The sequence below is a fragment of the Musca autumnalis genome, unplaced genomic scaffold, assembly GCF_047663935.1.
Source record: "Musca autumnalis isolate F117 unplaced genomic scaffold, ASM4766393v1 scaffold_4, whole genome shotgun sequence".
Taxonomy (NCBI): domain Eukaryota; kingdom Metazoa; phylum Arthropoda; class Insecta; order Diptera; family Muscidae; genus Musca; species Musca autumnalis.
In genome coordinates this window covers 47,833,413-47,851,685 of record NW_027411977.1, presented here as the reverse complement: position 1 = coordinate 47,851,685, position 18,273 = coordinate 47,833,413, and the positions used below count along the sequence as shown (strand labels likewise).

At 36.9% G+C, this 18,273-nt stretch overlaps 1 protein-coding gene across 1 annotated transcript in view; it reads right to left on the bottom strand.

Annotated features, from left to right (window-relative positions):
• Positions 1 to 18,273, bottom strand: part of Galphai (G protein alpha i subunit) — a 75,098-nt gene that overhangs the window by 4,474 nt on the left and 52,351 nt on the right. The window contains exons 2-3 of the mRNA XM_073985794.1: positions 6,464 to 6,935; positions 6,060 to 6,154 (exon numbers count right to left, since the gene is read on the bottom strand). Coding sequence (XP_073841895.1) covers positions 6,060 to 6,154; positions 6,464 to 6,935 — 567 coding nt within the window. The remainder of the gene's footprint in view (positions 1 to 6,059; positions 6,155 to 6,463; positions 6,936 to 18,273) is intronic.

The following is an 18,273-nucleotide window of genomic DNA, read 5'->3' as shown; positions in this document are numbered from 1 at the left end:
TCTTTATTCACCGTGCAATATGTGGAGCTATCAATTTGCTCGGCCGGCGCTTTACCCCTCTATTCATAAGCTAAGACTGAATGCCATGTGATGTTGTCTGGCCTGTGAGTCGAGCCCACTGTGGCACCCAAAAGAACGGGTTTGAAGCGGAAAATATGCTCAAAGTTTTTTGTATTAAATATAAAGACTTAAGACCTGAAAATGCGTTGTCTTCCTAACTACAAGGATCATTTCTCCATAACTTACTCTCCTTCCAGTCACTCTGGATTTTCCCTTCTATGCCAATTTTCGTTTTTTCAACATTGAAGAAGACTACGAATATTACGTAATATGTACATAAATATGTATATAGTTTTTATGAAGGTATGTACTAAGCATAAACTATCTGGCAGTTTAGTTAATTCCAAGGCCCAGATCGAACCATATATGTACATTAGGGTTATGACTTTTTGACATTTTTCCTCAAAAATGATTTCCTGTAGCAGGGATGAATGAACTTTTGCCTATAACAGCTATACCTAATTGAAGTCGTGACGTACAAAAAATATTCACCTACCTATAACAACAACGCTCTCTGAGCGTCCGTATTACCCAAATACGTTGAATCCGAAATCCCATTTAAAACACAAAAACCGCGACTGAAACTTTATTAAATGTTTTCATTCGTAAAACAAACATTTTTCCTTGGCAATAAATCGTATATCATGTTTTGTTGGGATTTTGTTTTCAAAATACAAAACACACACATACATACATTCAATAACATATCGTACGTTCTGTCAAAGTTGAAAATATTCAACTTACAAAAAGTATACGCTCGACGTATTTCGGTAGTTCTCATAAGAATACATGTGTTCTACTTTTTTCACCACACACGCCCTGGGAATACGGTCGTATTTAGGCATAGCAGTTAATTACTATGCTATCGTTTATTCCATTGAAATATAAAAAAAGTTCACGCACAAATCGATTTTTAAAAAATAATAATTTGAAAAAATATATTAAATGAAAAAAATTTTTTTTTCAAAAAATTATTTTTTGTTGCACGAATGCATAAATATAAGCCTACTAATAACTATAATAACGTTTATTTCATTCAAATATTAAAAAAGTCGCGAAATAAGTCACATTGAAAAAATTTTAAATTTTTTGTTTTTTGTTAAAAAATTATATTTTTGAATAAAAGCTTTTACGACATTTTTACGATTCTGAGAATTGAAGAAAAATATTGATAAATACATTTTATGTCATTTTAATTATCTCATGTGGCTCTAAAGTTTATTTTCAATTATATATATGTTTTCAGTGACTTCAAAAAATTGTCCATAATTTTGATAAATTCAAATTTTAAAATCATTTTGTGCGTGAGGTTTTTTCACCGAATCACCTTATAATTAAGATTTTATGTAATCTTATGGCAAAACTCATCACGCTATGATACAGGGATATGAGGTTATAAAAAAGTCATAACCCTAATGTACATACAGTTGCGTTCAAAATAATAGGAGTGCCCATACACAAAAGGGAATAGTCCAAAAACACATGGTTAAACTTCTCCATTTTGGCTTATTTTGTTTTTGGTTAACATTGTTGGCATTCCAACTGTTATTTCATTAACAGAAATGTGACAATTTGTATTAAATTATTTACTGTTTACCAACATTATAAATCGTCTTAAAATGTGTTGTTCAAAAAAATAGGAGTGTGGAAGAAGAAGGACAATAAAAATATTTTTAGTTGAATTTACGACCAAAACTGTAAATATTTTAGTTGATAGTACTAAATACAATATATTTGATTTTTTTTTTTTTTTTGAAAACAAAAGTCCTTTGGTAGTATCCAAAAACAGGCTATTGTCCTTGTGGCGACTTTTCCAATAAATTAAGCTCTTATTGGGGAATTCAGTAGATTTTATAAACAAAACCTTTATTGATTAGAGTTGTTTAACACTCTGACTGTTACCTCAAACAAAACATAATGATTGGTATCCCATAAATTGGTGTATTTTGAACCATGAACCAAATTTCAGCCAGTTTCCATTAATCCTTTATGAAAGGCAGCGCATTTATAAGTCATTTATTCCTCGAACAAATGAAATTATGAGGTCCTCAGGATGTTAGCTTTATGTAAACAATCAATTTCACTTCTATTCCAAAAATATTTTAAAGCGTGAACGGTTGAAATTAGTTTTACACCACTTTGTGATAATCCGGCTTTGACTACTCTATGGTTGGTATACACCGTACTATATTTTTCTACATAAATTCACGTTTTTCATTCAAAAGTACTTAATTTAGATTAGTTCTCATAGAAAAGCGTGTTTTACACGATGCAAAACCTAATAAACATATTCGCAATGCAACTTCAGAAGTATTTCCTTAAAATTCACTTCTACACCTTTTTCAGATGTAATTCGAATCATTTTAGTTGTAATTCGTAACATTTCATTTGTAATTCGAGAATTCTATTTGTAATTCGTAACATTTCATTTGTAATTCGAATTATTCCATTTGTTATTCGAAATATTCTATTTGTAATTCGAATTATTCTATTTTTAATTCGAATTATTCCATTTGTAATTCGAATTATTTCATTTGAAATTCGTATTATTCCATTTCTAATTCGAATTATTCCATTTGAAATTCGAATTATTCCATTTGTAATTCGAATTTTTTCATTTGTAATTCGAATTATTCCATTTGTAATTCGAATTATTTTATTTGAAATTACACATGAAATCATTCGATTTACAAATGGAATAATTCGAATTACAAATGGAATAATTCGAATTTCAAGTGGAATAATTCAAATTACATATGGAATAATTCGAATTACAAATGGAATAATTCGAATTACAAATGGAATAATTCAAATTTCAAAAGGAATAATTCGAATTACAAATGGAATATTTCGAATTACAAATGAAATAATTCCAATTACAAGTGGAATAATTCGAATTACAAATGGAATTCTCGAATTACAAATGGAATTCTCGAATTACAAATGAAATGTTACGAATTACAAATAGAATTCTCGAATTACAATGAAATAATTCGAATTACATCTGAAAAAGGTGTAGTTAAGATGCTAAGGGCCTTAAAACATTATTTGGTCGAGGAATTAATTCCTTATAGAAACGCTTTTTTGGCCAGTCCTTACATAAAAGTCTAATGGAAACTGGCTAAAGATTGGCTCAAGGATCAAAATACACAAATTTATGGGGAACCAACCATTATATATTGTTCGAGGTAACAGCTAGAGTGTTAAACAACTCTAATCAACAAAGGTTTTGTTTATAAAGTCCATCGATTTCCCAATAAATGCTCAAATTATAGGAAAATAACTGCAAGGACAATATCCTGATTGTGGCCACATCCAAAAGCCGTTTTTGTTTTCAAACAGCCTTCAAATCTATTAAATTTACTACTAACAACTAAAATATTGTCAATTCTGGTCCTAAACAGAAATAAAAATATTTTTATTCTCCTTTTTCTTCCACACTCCTATTTTTTTGAACAAAAAATTTTAAGACGATTTATAATGTGGGTGTAAACAGTAAATAATTTAAAACATATTGCCACATTTCTATTAATGAATTAACAGTTGGGATGTCAACAATGTTAAACAAATGCAGAATTGGCGAAAATGGAGATGTTAAAACATGTTTTTTGGGCCATTTCATTTTGTGTATGGGCACTAGAGTGGGGCGATTTGAACACCATCACGGGCGCCTGGTGTTTCTGATTCTTGGGATTGTACTGAGCAAAAAAGTCAATTAGACCATATGTCTACGGTGAAAATCGAGCCCCCGGATTTTGACTTGAAGTTTTTTTCAAGGACTTTTGGATTGTTTGGCATATAACAACCAAACCACTAATATTTTCGATCCAACACACAGACAACAATTGTAGCCAAGACAATAATAAAGAACCCTCTAGTACATCACAAAAGCATTGGAACGCTCTTTCAGGCAGTTATGGCCTCGAGAAGGTGCACATTTTTCGGAAAATATCGATAAATGACACTGTGCTACAAAATGGGACTCAAATTCAGTGGGTGGAAAATCCCTTTAGGAGATGAAAGCCCTTGGTGAGTGTACTAAAAACCCAAAAGGAAACTTTCACCATAGGTCAAGTTTCCGAGATATCGCGTGATTAATGGTTTAATTTTGGCCCCTTAATTTGCGAGAAAATAGCTTTATATCTCTGTTAAGCGTTATTGTAGCTTCATTTTGAGATTACATGTCTTCAGTCAAATCGAATGTTGAATCTTTTAGTAGAATATTTCATCCCTCTAACTCAATTCCTTCCATGTCCTTTTCGTCCTTTATTTTTTGAACCGTAGTAAAAGTACCACAAGACGAGATTTTACAGCATCCAAATATTCAACAAAAATGTTGTTCAGAAGATTTTAGGTACGCTTCTCATTGATGACCAATCGATATTTTCCCGTTTTCATGGTCCTTTTTGACATTTGCCCGTATTTTGTTGAGAAAACTGTGTTTTGTTTTTATTTATATTCGTTATTGGTCTGTGGTGCATCTGAAATACTTACCATAAATAGCTCTTGTAATGACGAACACGTTAATAACAAATTTGATTGAAGGATAGATCCGGGTATCTAAATTTTTGAACCGGATATTCTGATATCAAAACCGATTTTGGAACCGGTTTTAAGTAACCGATTAATCGTATATGTATATCATTGGAAAGCTAATAAAATGGTCAATCAAATGACAGCAAGTAGCTGATTACATGATTACAACTTTGTTGGTTCCGAAGCTAGAACAAAAAAACCGCTTTCTTAAACCGATTTTGATGTAAAATATCACTGGGTTGAAAAATTCTTTTTGGCGATGAAAGTCGATTATGATATTTTATAAATCTGGAAAGACACTTATGCCATAGGTCAAACTTCTGAGTTATTGTGAGATGAATTTGTGTTATGTTGTTTTGTTATCATGCAATTAAAGTTAATCAAGAATGAATTAATTTCGCCATAACTCAGAAGTTTGAACCACGTCAACCCAGTGATATTTTACATCAAAATCGGTTTAAGAAAGCGGTTTTTCTGTTCTAGCATCGGATCCAAGGAAGTTGTAATCAACTATTTTCTCGCAAATTAAGGGGACAAAATTAAACCATTAATCACGCGATATCTCGGAAACTTGACCTATGGTGAAAATTTCCTTTTGGGTTCTTAGTACACTCACCAAGGGCTTTCATCTCCAAAAGGGATTTTCCACCCACTGAATTTGAGTCCCATTTTGTAGCACAGTGTCATTTATCGATATTTTCCGAAAAATGTGCACCTTCTCGAGGCCATAACTGCCTGAAAGAGCGTTCCAATGCTTTTGCGATGTACTAGAGAGTTCTTTATTATTGTCTTGGCTACAATTGTTGTCTGTGTGTTGGATCGAAAATATCAGTGGTTTGGTTGTTATATGCCAAACAATCCAAAAGTCCTTGAAAAAACTTCAAGTCAAAATCCGGGGGCTCGATTTTCACCGTAGACATATGGTCTAGTTGACTTTTTTGCTCAGTACAATCCCAAGAATCAGAAACTCCAGGCGCCCGATAACACTTTTTTCCTTCCATACAAATCGCCCCGGCCGAATGGGCACTCCTATTATTTTGAACACAGCTGTACATACATACATAATAATTTCTCAAAATCTCTTCAAGAAAAAATTATGAGAAAATTTGTTATGCTTGTAATTTAAAGTCATCCCCTGTCCATAAAAATTGTCTCTTTGACATAATAACTCTTAACCATTTTCTGGCGAAGGATAGATTCTAACTCAGTACTATGAGTCATTGGATAAAGTCTAGTGCCGTGCAATCCTCCACAAACAAAGCTGACTTTTCAAAACAAATGGGAAAATATCCATGACCAGCTTTTAAAGATAAGACTCTACACTTTGCCTATGTATCTTGGTGGTTCTTTTGATTCCATATACAACACGATATACATACATATGTATCTACGTCTGTACATATTTTCAAGAAGACCGAGAAGAAAAAAATCTGAATTCCACAAAATGTTCTTGACATACATACCCGATAATGCTACACAGAAGATAATTGCTGTCACACATTCAAAACAATGAATCCATTTTTTGCGTTCCGAACGCTGGCCGCCAACATCAAACATTCTGGAAAAAAAGAAACACAAATTATAAAATGCAACAAATCAATTTAGAGAAAACAACAGCAACAAGCAAAAAACAGCAACAACAACATGTTAAGGAAGGAATTTCATAATTTCAACAAATCCCCCTCTTTTACATAAAGTCTCAATATTTAATGGAAATGGACTTGGCTTAATGGTACAACCGGGGAGAGCATTAAAAAGAGGGATACAACACTCCACAACTATAAACATTCATCATTGTGAGTTTTTTGCTTATTACCCAACTACTTCATCACCCCTTGTTTGTTTGTTTTGTTTCCATCATACTCACTTGAAATATAAACCTTTACATTTGAAATGTGTCTCCACAATGCCTGTGGTTTTAACGCGCGTGCGCAACACATCCTGCTGTGTGGGTACATAATTTGGCGCTGATATACGATCCAATGAATTGAGATAATAGGCTGCGGAATCATTTAATTGATATTCTCGTGAACGCGAAAATGACTGTTGAACACCGGCATCTGCCCATAATTTTTTCATCAATAATACTAGTTCGGGCAATAGGATACCCTCCTCCGCCGCCGAGGCATATGTAAAGAATTGACGTGCAACTTCCGTTTTTGATGGATCGGCAAAATCAATTTTTAAATGTCCCATTGCACGTATAATTGCCATCAGGGATTGTATGGTATTGCTATAGACGACACGACGATATTCTTCACATTCTTCCTGCGAATAGCCGGATTCATGAATGATTTTCATTTGTTTGACAATTGTGGATTTGCCAGATTCACCAGCACCTGTAAAATGGATGAAACGAGGGGAAATTGGAATTAGAATAAAGTTAAATATTGATGGAAAATATAAAAAGAAGAAAAGTTATGTTCGATAAGAGAAGAGTAACAAAGAATTAGGAGGCTTGACCGACAGATAAATACCCTCAGCGTATGACTAAACAAAAATCAGAATTTTTGTAAGTGACAAAAGATTTTAAGTTTCCAGGAGGACAACGACACTCATTCTCAAAACGACCGACGATCAGTCTAACACCTGAATTTATGTTAATATTTTTAGGCCTTATTGGTATCAAAAAAGGTGGGCCTAACTATTCTACAACACAGTTTTCTCGAATAAAATAGCCTATCCTTTGTATTTTACAAGAACACTACTTGGATGGGGATTTTGCAACTTGCGGGCTAATATCTAGAGAAATATGGAGCTGCTGAGACCTCTTAAGGTCTTCTACAGACAGAATACCTCTTAAAGTCTTCTTTTCCCAGAAGACCACTCGAGGTTTATTATGGACAGAATACAGTTCGAGTCTTCTATGGAAATATGACTTCTTGGGTTCTCCTATAGACAGATGACCTCTTGAGATTTGCTATAGACTGAACGCTTCTTGAGGTCAGAAGGACTTTTATAGAGAGAATACCCCTTGAGGTCTTCTTTAGACAGAAGACCTCTTGAGGTCTTCTACAGACAGAAGACCTCTTGAAGTCTTCTATAGACAGAAGAGCTCTTGAGGTCTTCTATAGACAGAAGAGCTCTTGAGGTCTTCTATAGACAGAAGAGCTCTTGAGGTCACCTATAGACAGAAGACTTCTTGAGGTCGTCTATATAGAGAAGACCTCTTGAGGTCTTCTATAGACAGAAGAGCTCTTGAGGTCTCCTAAAAACAGAAGATCTCTTGAGATCTTCTATAAACAGAAGATCTCTTGAAATCTTCTATAGATAGAAGATCTCTTGAGATCTTCTATAGATAGAAGATCTCTTGAGATCTTCTGTTTATAGAAGATCTCAAGAGATCTTCTGTTTTTAGGAGACCTCAAGAGCTCTTCTGAAGACCTCATTAGGTCTTTTATAGACCGAAGACCTCTTGACCTACTTAGGTTTTCTAGACAGAAGTCCTCTTGAGATTTCCTATAGACAGAAAGACCTCTTGAGATCTCCTATAGGCAGAAGACCTTTTGAGATCTTCTGCAGACATAAGTCCTCTTAAGATCTTCTATAGACAGAAGACCTCTTGAGGTCTTCTATGCAGACAGAAGACCTCTTGTGGTCTTCCATAGACAGAAGACCTCTTAAGGTCTACTATAGACAAAAAGACCTCTTGAGGTCTTCAATAGACAGAAGACCTCTTGAGGTCTTCTATGGAGAGAAGACCTCTTGAGGTCTTCTATGGAGAGAAGACCTCTTGAGGTCTTCTATGGACAGAAGGCTTGTTGAGGTCCTCTGTGGACGGAAGACCTCTTGAGGTCTTCAACAGACAGAAGACCTCTTGAGGTCTTCAACAGACAGAAGACCTCTTGAGGTCTTCAACAGACAGAAGACCTCTTGAGGTGTATAGACAGAAGACCTCTTGAGGTCTTCTATGGACAGAAGACCTCTTGAGGTCTTCTATGGACAGAAGACCTCTTGAGGTCTTCTATGGTCTTCTATGTACAGAAGACCTCTTGAGGTCTTCTATGGACAGAAGACCTCTTCAGGCCTTCTATGTACAGAATACCTCTTGAGGTCTTCTATGGAGAGAATACTTCTTGAGGTCTTCTATGGAGAGAAAACCTCTTGAAGTCTTCTATGAAGAGAAGAGCTCTTGGGGTCTTCTATGGACAGAAAGAAGTCCTCTTGAAGTCTTCTATAGACTGAAGACCTCATTAGGTCTTTTATAGACCGAATACCTCTTGACCTGTTTAGGTCTTCTAGACAGAAGTTCTTTTGAGATTTCCTATTGGCAGAAAGACCTCTTGAGATCTCCAGCGGCAGAAGACCTCTTGAGATCTTCTGCAGACAGAAGTCCTCTTGAGGTCTTCTTTAGACAGAAGTCTTTTTGAGGTCTTCTATGCAGACAGAAGACCTCTTGTGGTCTTCCATAGACAGAAGACCTCTTAAGGTCCACTATAGACAAAAAGTCTTCTTGAGGTCTTCAATAGACAGAAGGCCTCTTGAGGTTTATAGACAGAAGACCTCTTCAGGTCTTCTATGTACAGAAGACCTCTTGAGGTCTTCTAAAGAGAGAAGACCTCTTAAGGTCTTCTATGGAGAGAAGACCTCTTCAGGTCTGCTATAGAGAGAAGACCTCTTGAGGTCTTCTATGGAGAGAAGACCTCTTGAGGTGTTCTATGGACAGAAGGCTTCTTGAGGTCTTCTATGGACAGAAGGCTTCTTGAGGTCCTCTATGGACGGAAGACCTCTTGAGGTCTTCTATGTACAGAATACCTCTTGAGGTCTTCTATGGAAAGAATACCTCATGAGGTCTTCTATGGAGAGAAGACCTCCTGAAGTCTTCTATGAAAAGATGAGCTCTTGAGGTCTTCTATGGACAGAAGGCTTTTTGAGATCCTCTGTTGACGAAAAACTTCTTGAGGTCTTCTGTGGACGGAAGACCTCTTGAGGTCTTCTATGGACAGAAGACCTCTTCAGGTCTTCTATGTACAGAATACCTCTTGAGGTCTTCCATGGAGAGTATACCTCATGAGGTCTTCTATGGAGAGAAGACCTCCTGAAGTCTTCTATGAAAAGAAGAGCTATTGAGGTCTTCTATGGACAGAAGGCTTTTTGAGGTCCTCTGTGGACGGAAAACCTCTTGAGGTCTTCTGTGGACGGAAGACCTCTTGAGGTCTTCTATGGACAGAATACCTCTTGAGGTCTTGCACGCACAGAAGATCTCTTGGGGAAGAAGACGTCTTGGATCTTGATGTACGTTTGATAAAATATCACAAAGAGAAAAGTTTAGATTTGCTCGGGTGCAAAACTCAAGAGATGCCGAGTTCATAGTCATGAAGCCAGTAGGGTCCTTTATTGGGTTTTTGGCTATTATCTCAGGAAGAATTGAAAGTTTTTAGTTTTAGTCAGAACCACAAGGAATACCTTCGGTGAATTTTCCAAAAAATTTCCTCAAATTGACCTTAAACTGAACTAAAGCAAACATTTCATACTAGTGGGCGGGAAGCCGCGAATTTGCTCGGGGAGCAGCTTCATGTTATTTACTGTGGATGAAGAAATCCTTGGATTCCCCATTCTGACAATTTACAACCTTGACACTCTTGCAGATCGCTGTCCTGCCTAAGCCAGTCTTATTATCGTCCACATCGGCAAAGGTTGTGATTTTTTAAGACGATCTTCCTTCGGTAGCAGAATTATCAACGACTTCGGTTGGGAGGAATATTTCTCCACGTGAGGAAATGTACTTTTGAATCGAAGCGCATTTTCAATTTTATCACACTTTAGTCCCAAGGCTGAGGTAATACAAAAAGGCAATAAATACCTTATTTAAGAGCATCCCACCTTTTGACCGTGTGTACTATTCACCTCTACACTTCCCACCCATCTCCGCTAATAATATTAATTAACAAAAATTTGTTCCAAGCTAACCCTTTCCCCTCTCTTTTACCATTTATTTTTCTAACATTTTAAATCAATTGAATAATTTTTGTTCCGTTCCACACACACAACAACAACGACAACAAATGAAATGAACAGTAAAAATAAATGTATTTGAAATTGTTGGTTGCATTTAATTATTTGTTTGTAGAATTGTTTGACATGGCATTTCCGTTTTTGGACCCCAACGCCTGTCTGTCTGACTGTCCGTCCGGCCGGCTATTTAGCAAAGTATATGTCCCAAAACATTCATTCCAGCTTTCACTTGATTAATTTCACAAGGAAACTCAGCAGAAACAGCTACAAATAAATATGACAAGCTTAGAGAAGATGGACCGACAGTCTGTCCGTCGGTTTGTCTGACAAAAACACACTCTATGACACTTTAAACAAAATAAATGTTTCAAGTGTTTGTGTGTTGTTGTTGTTTTTAATTTGTCAGTAGCAGTTTTGTGTTTTGTAAAAAAAATTTGCTAAGCTTCCGTCGTTGTGAGCTGTTGCGGCGGGCATCTGTGCTCATTGCGAGACCAAAATTGCTATTTTTTTGTTGTTGCTTCAAGTGTTTTTTGTTTTGACAATTATTATTAAAATTTATGTCTTATGCGGATCATTCTTAATTGAGTTAAAGGGCCACAAAACGAAATAACAACAGCAAGAAAAAACAGTCATTCCATGGTTTGTGGTTTTCGGGGTGTAACCTAAGCTAAAGGCATATCACACACTAACGTACACGTACAACACCAAAGATCTCTAATTACTAGAAGTGAGAAGAGTTGTAAATAGGCAGAGTGACTGAGTGAGTGGATGACTGACTGACTGTCACTGTAATATTGATCTTGTTGACCTGGTGGTTTAATTTACCATTTCAGATCCCCAGAGATGCCAAGGAATGTAATCGAACTTGTGATCTGTTAATGTCGAGAAGTTATTTTAATTAATACCAATTTTAAAATTTCAGGTTATTAATTTCCTGCTTTCCGCACACAAAAAAGATCGAGTAACGTTAGGTCTTTATTTTGGGGAAAACTGTGCACAAGGTTGTGACAGGGATGCTTTAAACATGGTTGATGGTATTGGCAAACCAATAGAAGTGGTTCGATGAGAAGTGGTATTTTCACTCAATCTTTAGAGTGATACTGATATCAAGAAAATATGTCTTTCCTGAGGTGTCATCTGAGAAACTCGAAGTCTTTACAGAGAAGATGCAGTTTACATCCTGGCGGATATACAGAATATGAGTTTGGGTTTATAGTTAACATTTCACATTTTCAGATTTCATTTGGTGAATGAAAATCTGGCAATTCCACAGGGCTGAACTTTTTATACTCCCCACAAGAAATGTGGACCTATGACTAAACGTTTTGGTGGGGAAGTTTTGTAATTACTGGGAACGTTATATGCCAAATTACAGCTAATCCGACCAGAAATTTTATCTAAGATCCTCCTTATAACTCAAATCATACCTCCCGATTTCGTTACCTGTGTACTATATCAAATCGTGGACCTATGTCTATACTTGGTGGTGGGGAAGTTTTGTAGTCACTGGGACCTTTCCATATAAAATTACGACTAATTTGGCCGCAAATTTTAGATACCTAACATCGGAAGGTACCGTTATTTAGGGGCTATTCCAAGAAGAGGACCCATCATAACGATAATTTTTGGTGGAACATTTTTGTGACCACAGGGAGGGAACATTCAATGACAAACTACAACTGATTCGGCCAGAAAATGTATCTAAAAATTCTGAAATCGGGAGGTAACGTTATATAGGAGCTATATGAAAACGCGGACCTCTGTATATCTATACTTTTTAGTGGGGACATTTTGTAGCCACTGGTAACCTTAAATGACAATTTACAGCCAATTCGTCAGGAAAATGTAGCTAAAATTCCCAAAATGTAGCTAAAATCAAAATACTAAAAAAACGCGAGGTACCATTATATGAGGTATATACAAAAACGTAAGCCGATAAAACCCATCTTCGAACTGAACTTGTGTGAAACAAAAAAAAAATAATGCTAATTTTTTTGGAAGCACGAGTGGTAACCACCGGCTTAGAGGACTGGATTAAAGCGTTAAAGAGTTGAAATTTTGCGGGGGAGATATCTGGGGAAATGGACCTACATATGCCATCGAAATTTCGAAAAACAGCTGGATGACCCGGGAGTCGATCATTTAGGTAATGCCCTCTCAACCTAGCGCTAGCCGTCCTAATAGTTTCCGAAACCTGGAAGATGGACAGAGTGTTCCCGCTGCCTCCTCATGTCTTCAGTGGACCATTTGCATAAGAAATCCAAGATCCTGCCGGTGTTTCGACACAACAGACCAACACCATCCAAATCACCACCTAATGGATAGGCCCCGACCGCCCAGGCAAGTCAGGGAGGATTTTCGTGATCTGAAGAGGGTGGTCAAGAGATGCGAAAGAGATATTCACACTGATGCAGTAGCTGAGGCTTTAACAGTCCATAATGTGAATGTTGTCCTCGAAGATCACCGACCACCAGTGGCAGCGGAAGAACAACAGCTGCCAAGGCAAACGAGAGTGGTGTTGGCGCAACTAAGTCCTCGACGATGTAGCCGCCTCAATTTTTACTGGGCCAAGATTGATGGCAGGCAGGGATATTCACACTGATGCAGTAGCTGAGGCTTTAATAGCCCATAATGTGAATGTTGTCCTCGAAGATCACCCACCACCAGTGGCAGCGGAAGAACAACAGCTGCCAAGGCAAACGAGAGTGGTGCTGGCGCAACTAAGATCTGGTCCATGTAGCCGCCTCAATTCTTACTGGGCCAAAATTAATGGCAGGCAAGGCATCTGCCCAGCATGCAACCCCGGTCCGCATACTATGCTGTACATTTTTAACTGCCTAGCCAATACAACGCACCTAACTCCACTCTCACTTTAGACTAATCCTATCCAGGTGGCGTCCTTTCTGAATCAATGAAATGAAGCTGCTATAACAACAACTCTCACGGTAACACTCGAACAAGTACTGCAAGAAAACATGCCATTGTGTTGCTGTACTGAAAGATTATTCATCTCATCATGCAAATGATGACATTAGGAGGCACCCTGTTGAAGTTCTCAGGGTGGCTATATGTATAAGGTCAAGAAGGTTTGTTTGTCTGCACGCCAATTGCTGCTGGCTAGGGACTTGGGGACCTTGTTCCTACATTTCGTAGATTGCTGTGCTATGCGCGTTCGATGTGAATATTCTCTCGATTGTTACCCCTAGAATCTTGGGGTAGTTGACCAGGGGAATCAAATCTTTACTCATATCCGCAGTCTATGGGATAAACAGAACGCCAATATCATAAAATCATAGGCTTACCTCACGATCTCAATGTCGTCTAAAGGGTGTGGAATAGAGGATAGGTAGAGATAAGCAGTTCTGGAGATATCATACCACCTTGGGGAACTCCCTGTTTCAGAATTCCACGTACGACTGACGTTCACACATATTGGAGGTTATTATGAACGGCAATTGAATTTGTTCACTTTCTCCCTTAAGTTGCAACGGCGGAAAGACGAAACTCACGGGGAAATTTCATTCATGATAACCCCCATTATAGAATATCCAACTTTTAAAACTTGGCCGAAGGGTAGTCTGTTCAATGTCCTCAAACAGGGTGGAGTGATTGACGGTATCAAAGGCTTTTGATTACTCGACCGCCACCAACACTGTACTATAGCAGGTCATGTTCGGGTTTAGTCCTCGACTAAAATGTGTTGTGAAGCGAGTTAGTAATCTCTGACGGGCTTCAGTAGCGAGACCTCCCTGCCTATTTTACAGTCTTCGTACACTATGTGATGACAGTTTGAGAACATTCGAGAATACTTATTTCCCGGCTCATCCACCTGTCTCAGCATTACCATGGAGATATCGTTAGGGCCTAACGCTTTGGATGATGTTGCAGTCCTAATGACATTTATAACCTCCTACATTGTAAATGGTGGTGGTTCCTGCTCGACAGACCAGAAGGTCTTCAACAGATAGGAGGCCTCGTAAAGGTCTTCTATTGATAGAAGACCTTCTAAAGACCTTCCATACATAGAAGACATCCTAAAGATCTTCCGTAGAATGGGGGTCTTAAGATCTGTAGGAGGTCTTCTATAGATCTCCTGAAGATTTTCTAGATGGAAGAGCTCCCAAAGGTAGATTGAAGACCTCATAAATGTATTTTAGTGATAGATGACCTCCTAAATTTCGTCAATAATTGAAGACCTCCTAAAGGTATTCTATGGATAGAAGAGCTTCAAAAATCTTCTAAAAATATTCTTCTATGGATGGAAGATCTCCTAAAAGCCTAATATAGATAGAAGACTTTGCAAGGTCTTCTATAGCTTCTATATATCCTAAAAGCCTTCTATAGATTGGAGATCTCCCAAAAGTTTTCCTATGGACAGAACATCTCCTAAAGGTCTTCTATAGATTGAAGACTTCCTAAATGCCTTCTGTAAATTGAATACCTCCAAAAGGCCTTCTATATATAGAAGACTTGATGAAGGTCTTTGACCGATAAAAGTTAATGAGTCTTTTTATTTAGAAGGTCTTCTAAATAAAAAGACTCATTAACTTTAGAAGGTCTTCTATAGACAATAGGCTCGAAAACATCCTCTATAGATAGAAGTCCTTCGAATGGGCTTCTATAGAAAAAGGTCTTCAATAAATAGCAGACCTCCTTAAAATGTTCTATATACTGAAAACTTCCTAAAGGTCTTCTATTGGTAGAAAATTCCTAAGGGGTTTTTTTTATAGATAAAGGACCTTCTAGCAGTCTTCTTTAGATAGAACACTTCCTAATTGTTTTCCATACATTGAAGACCTCCTAAAGGTATTTTAATGATAGAAGAGCTCCAAAAGTCTTCTACAGATTGCAGACCTCCAGAATGTCTTCTATAAATGGATGACCTCATAAAAGCCTACTATAGATAGAAGACTTCGCCAAGGTCTTCTATAGTAAGAATACCTCCTAAAAGTCTTCTATAGATTGAAGATGTCCTAAAGGTCTTCTATAGACAGAAAATCTCCTAAAGGTCTTCTATAGATAGAATTGACCGATAAAAGACCTACTGAATAAAAGACCATATTAACTTTAGAAGGCCTTCTATTGACAATAGGCTCCTAAGCATCCTCTATAGATAGAAGACCTCCGAATGGATTTCCATAGGAAAAGGTCTTTAATAAATAACAGACCTCCTTAAAATGTTCAATATATTGAAAACTTTCTAAAGGACTTATATAGGTAGAAAACTCCTAAGGGTTTCTTATAGGTAAAGGACCTTCTAGCAGCCTTCTTTAGATAGAAGACTTCCTAATTGTTTTTCATACATTGAAGACCTCCTACAGGTTTTTTATAGACAGAAGACCTGCTATAGGTCTTCTATAGATCAAAGACGTCCTAACGATCTTCCATAAGTAGAAGACTTCATAACGGTCTTCCATAGATAATAGATATCTCTCTTAACGTCTTCTATAGATAGAAGGTCTCCTAAAGGTTTTCTACAGAGAGAAGATACTCTAAAGGTCTTCTATAGATAAAAGACCTCCTAAAGGTCTTCTATAGATAAAAGACCTCCTAAAGGTCTTCTATAGGAAAAAAGATCTCCCAAAGGTTTTCTATGGATTAAAAAAACCTCCCAAAGGCCTTCTATAGATAAAATACCTTATAAAGGTCTCCTATAGATAAAATACCTCTTATAGGTCTTATATAGAAATACCTCTTAAAGGTCCTCTATAGATAAAAAAATCTACTAATGTTCTCCTATAGATAAAAGATCTCCTAAAGGCCTTCTATAGATGGAAGACCTCTTAAAAGTCTTCCATAGATAAAAGACCTTCCAAAGGTTTTTCATAGATAAAAGATCTCCTAAAGGTCTTCTATAGATAGACCTCCTAAAGGTCTTCTATAGGAAAAAGACCTCCCAAAGGTCATCTATACATTAAAAAACCTCCCAAAGGCCTTCTATAGATAAAATAGAAGACCTAATTCTATATATGAAAGACGTCCTAAAGGTCTTCTATAGATAAAAGCCCTCCTAAAGTTCAATTATAGATAAAAATACCTCCTAAAGGTCATTTATAGATAAACAAGTAAAAAAGTATCAGTCAGCTTTGCTGACAGAGATATACCCTCAGCCTGTGTATATTTAGAATTTTTTTTTTTTTTTTTCAAAAAACGTATGTGTTTATTGGGTTTTAAAAATTTTGGATGTATGGACCGACAAAAATGTTGATTATGATTAAAGATCAAAAGTTTTGCGGAGGAGACACTTAAAGGAATGGTGCCATAGGGGGTTTTTACACCCATCGGGCTGTTTGCTCAAGAAGTATGGACTTGCCCCTGAAAAAAATTTTACCATCGTAATTGAGGCAGCCAATGCAAGTGGCTTCAACAAAAATCAAAGTGATTCGATTGATTCTTAAAGTGAACTTATCCGAAATTTTGTGTGGGAGGTACCGGATGGAGTGGACAAATATAGTACATATTTGAACCTGATCTATATCTGTAGTGGGATTCTGTAACTCATTTTTGCTGTTATCGATAATTGTCGGTAAAATTAAAATGCTTATAATTTCGATAATTAACGAAATTTTTCGGTTAGTTAACGATGAATAAAAAGTAGTCGCTAGCCTCTACCGACACAATCAGTGATGCCAACTTTTATTTATGTTTTTAGTCATAATTTTGCGATTTAATTTTACCGATTTTTGTCGGTAACAGCAAAAATGAGTTACAGAATCCCACTACTGGTAGATATATTAGGATGTGTAAAGTATGGGCCAATTCGGCCACTCCCTTAAAGAGTTACCGTACGAACAATTTTTCCGAACATTTTTTAACTTTTGTGGGGGAGGTACCTGAAGGAGTGGTCCGATATGGCTTATATTCTAACTTAAACTATGTTTGGACAAAATATTACTAAGGCCAAATTTTGGACCGAATCGGCAGATCCGTTCTAGAGTTATCTTGCGCTCCAACCACCTCACACGGTGTCATAGGGGTTTTTTGCAACTTTGGGGCTATTTTCTCAGGAAGTGTGGACTTGCCCCTGATGAAACTTGTACCGTCGTATTGAGGGCAGTGAATACAAGTTTCTAAAACAAAAATCAAAGCGATTCGAGAGCAGGTCCTAAACTGAACTTATCCCAAATTTTGTGTGGGAGGTACCCGAAGGAGTGGACCGATTGAGTCCATATTCGAAATTCATCTAAGTCCGCTAGACGTTTCACGATTTGCAAATTATAGTCCAAATCGGTTACTCCCTTCAAGAGTTATCGTACGTACAAATTTTCCGAACATTTTCGAACTTTTGTGGGGGAGGTACCGGAAGGAGTGGACCGATATAACCCATCTTCGAATTTAAACTAAGTTTGGACAAAATATTACGAAAGCCAAATTTTGGATCGAATAGATTGATCCGTTTGAGAGTTATCGTGCGCTCCAGCCAGCCAGGCAGACAGACGGACATTGCTCAATCGACTCCAAATTGTCTGAAACACATTTCGTCCAAACATACTTGGGGTCTAAAACCATTATTTCGATGAGGCAGATTTTGCTCGTATGAAAGTGTATATACCCTCGTTAGCATAAATGCTGAGAGTATAAAAATACCTCTTTAAGGTCTTTTATAAAAAAAACACCCCCTAAAATCTCCTATCGATTACCTCCTAAAGGTCTTCTGTAGATAAAAGACCATGAAAAGTATTCTAAGGTAAAATACCTCCTAAGGGTCTCCTCTACATAAAG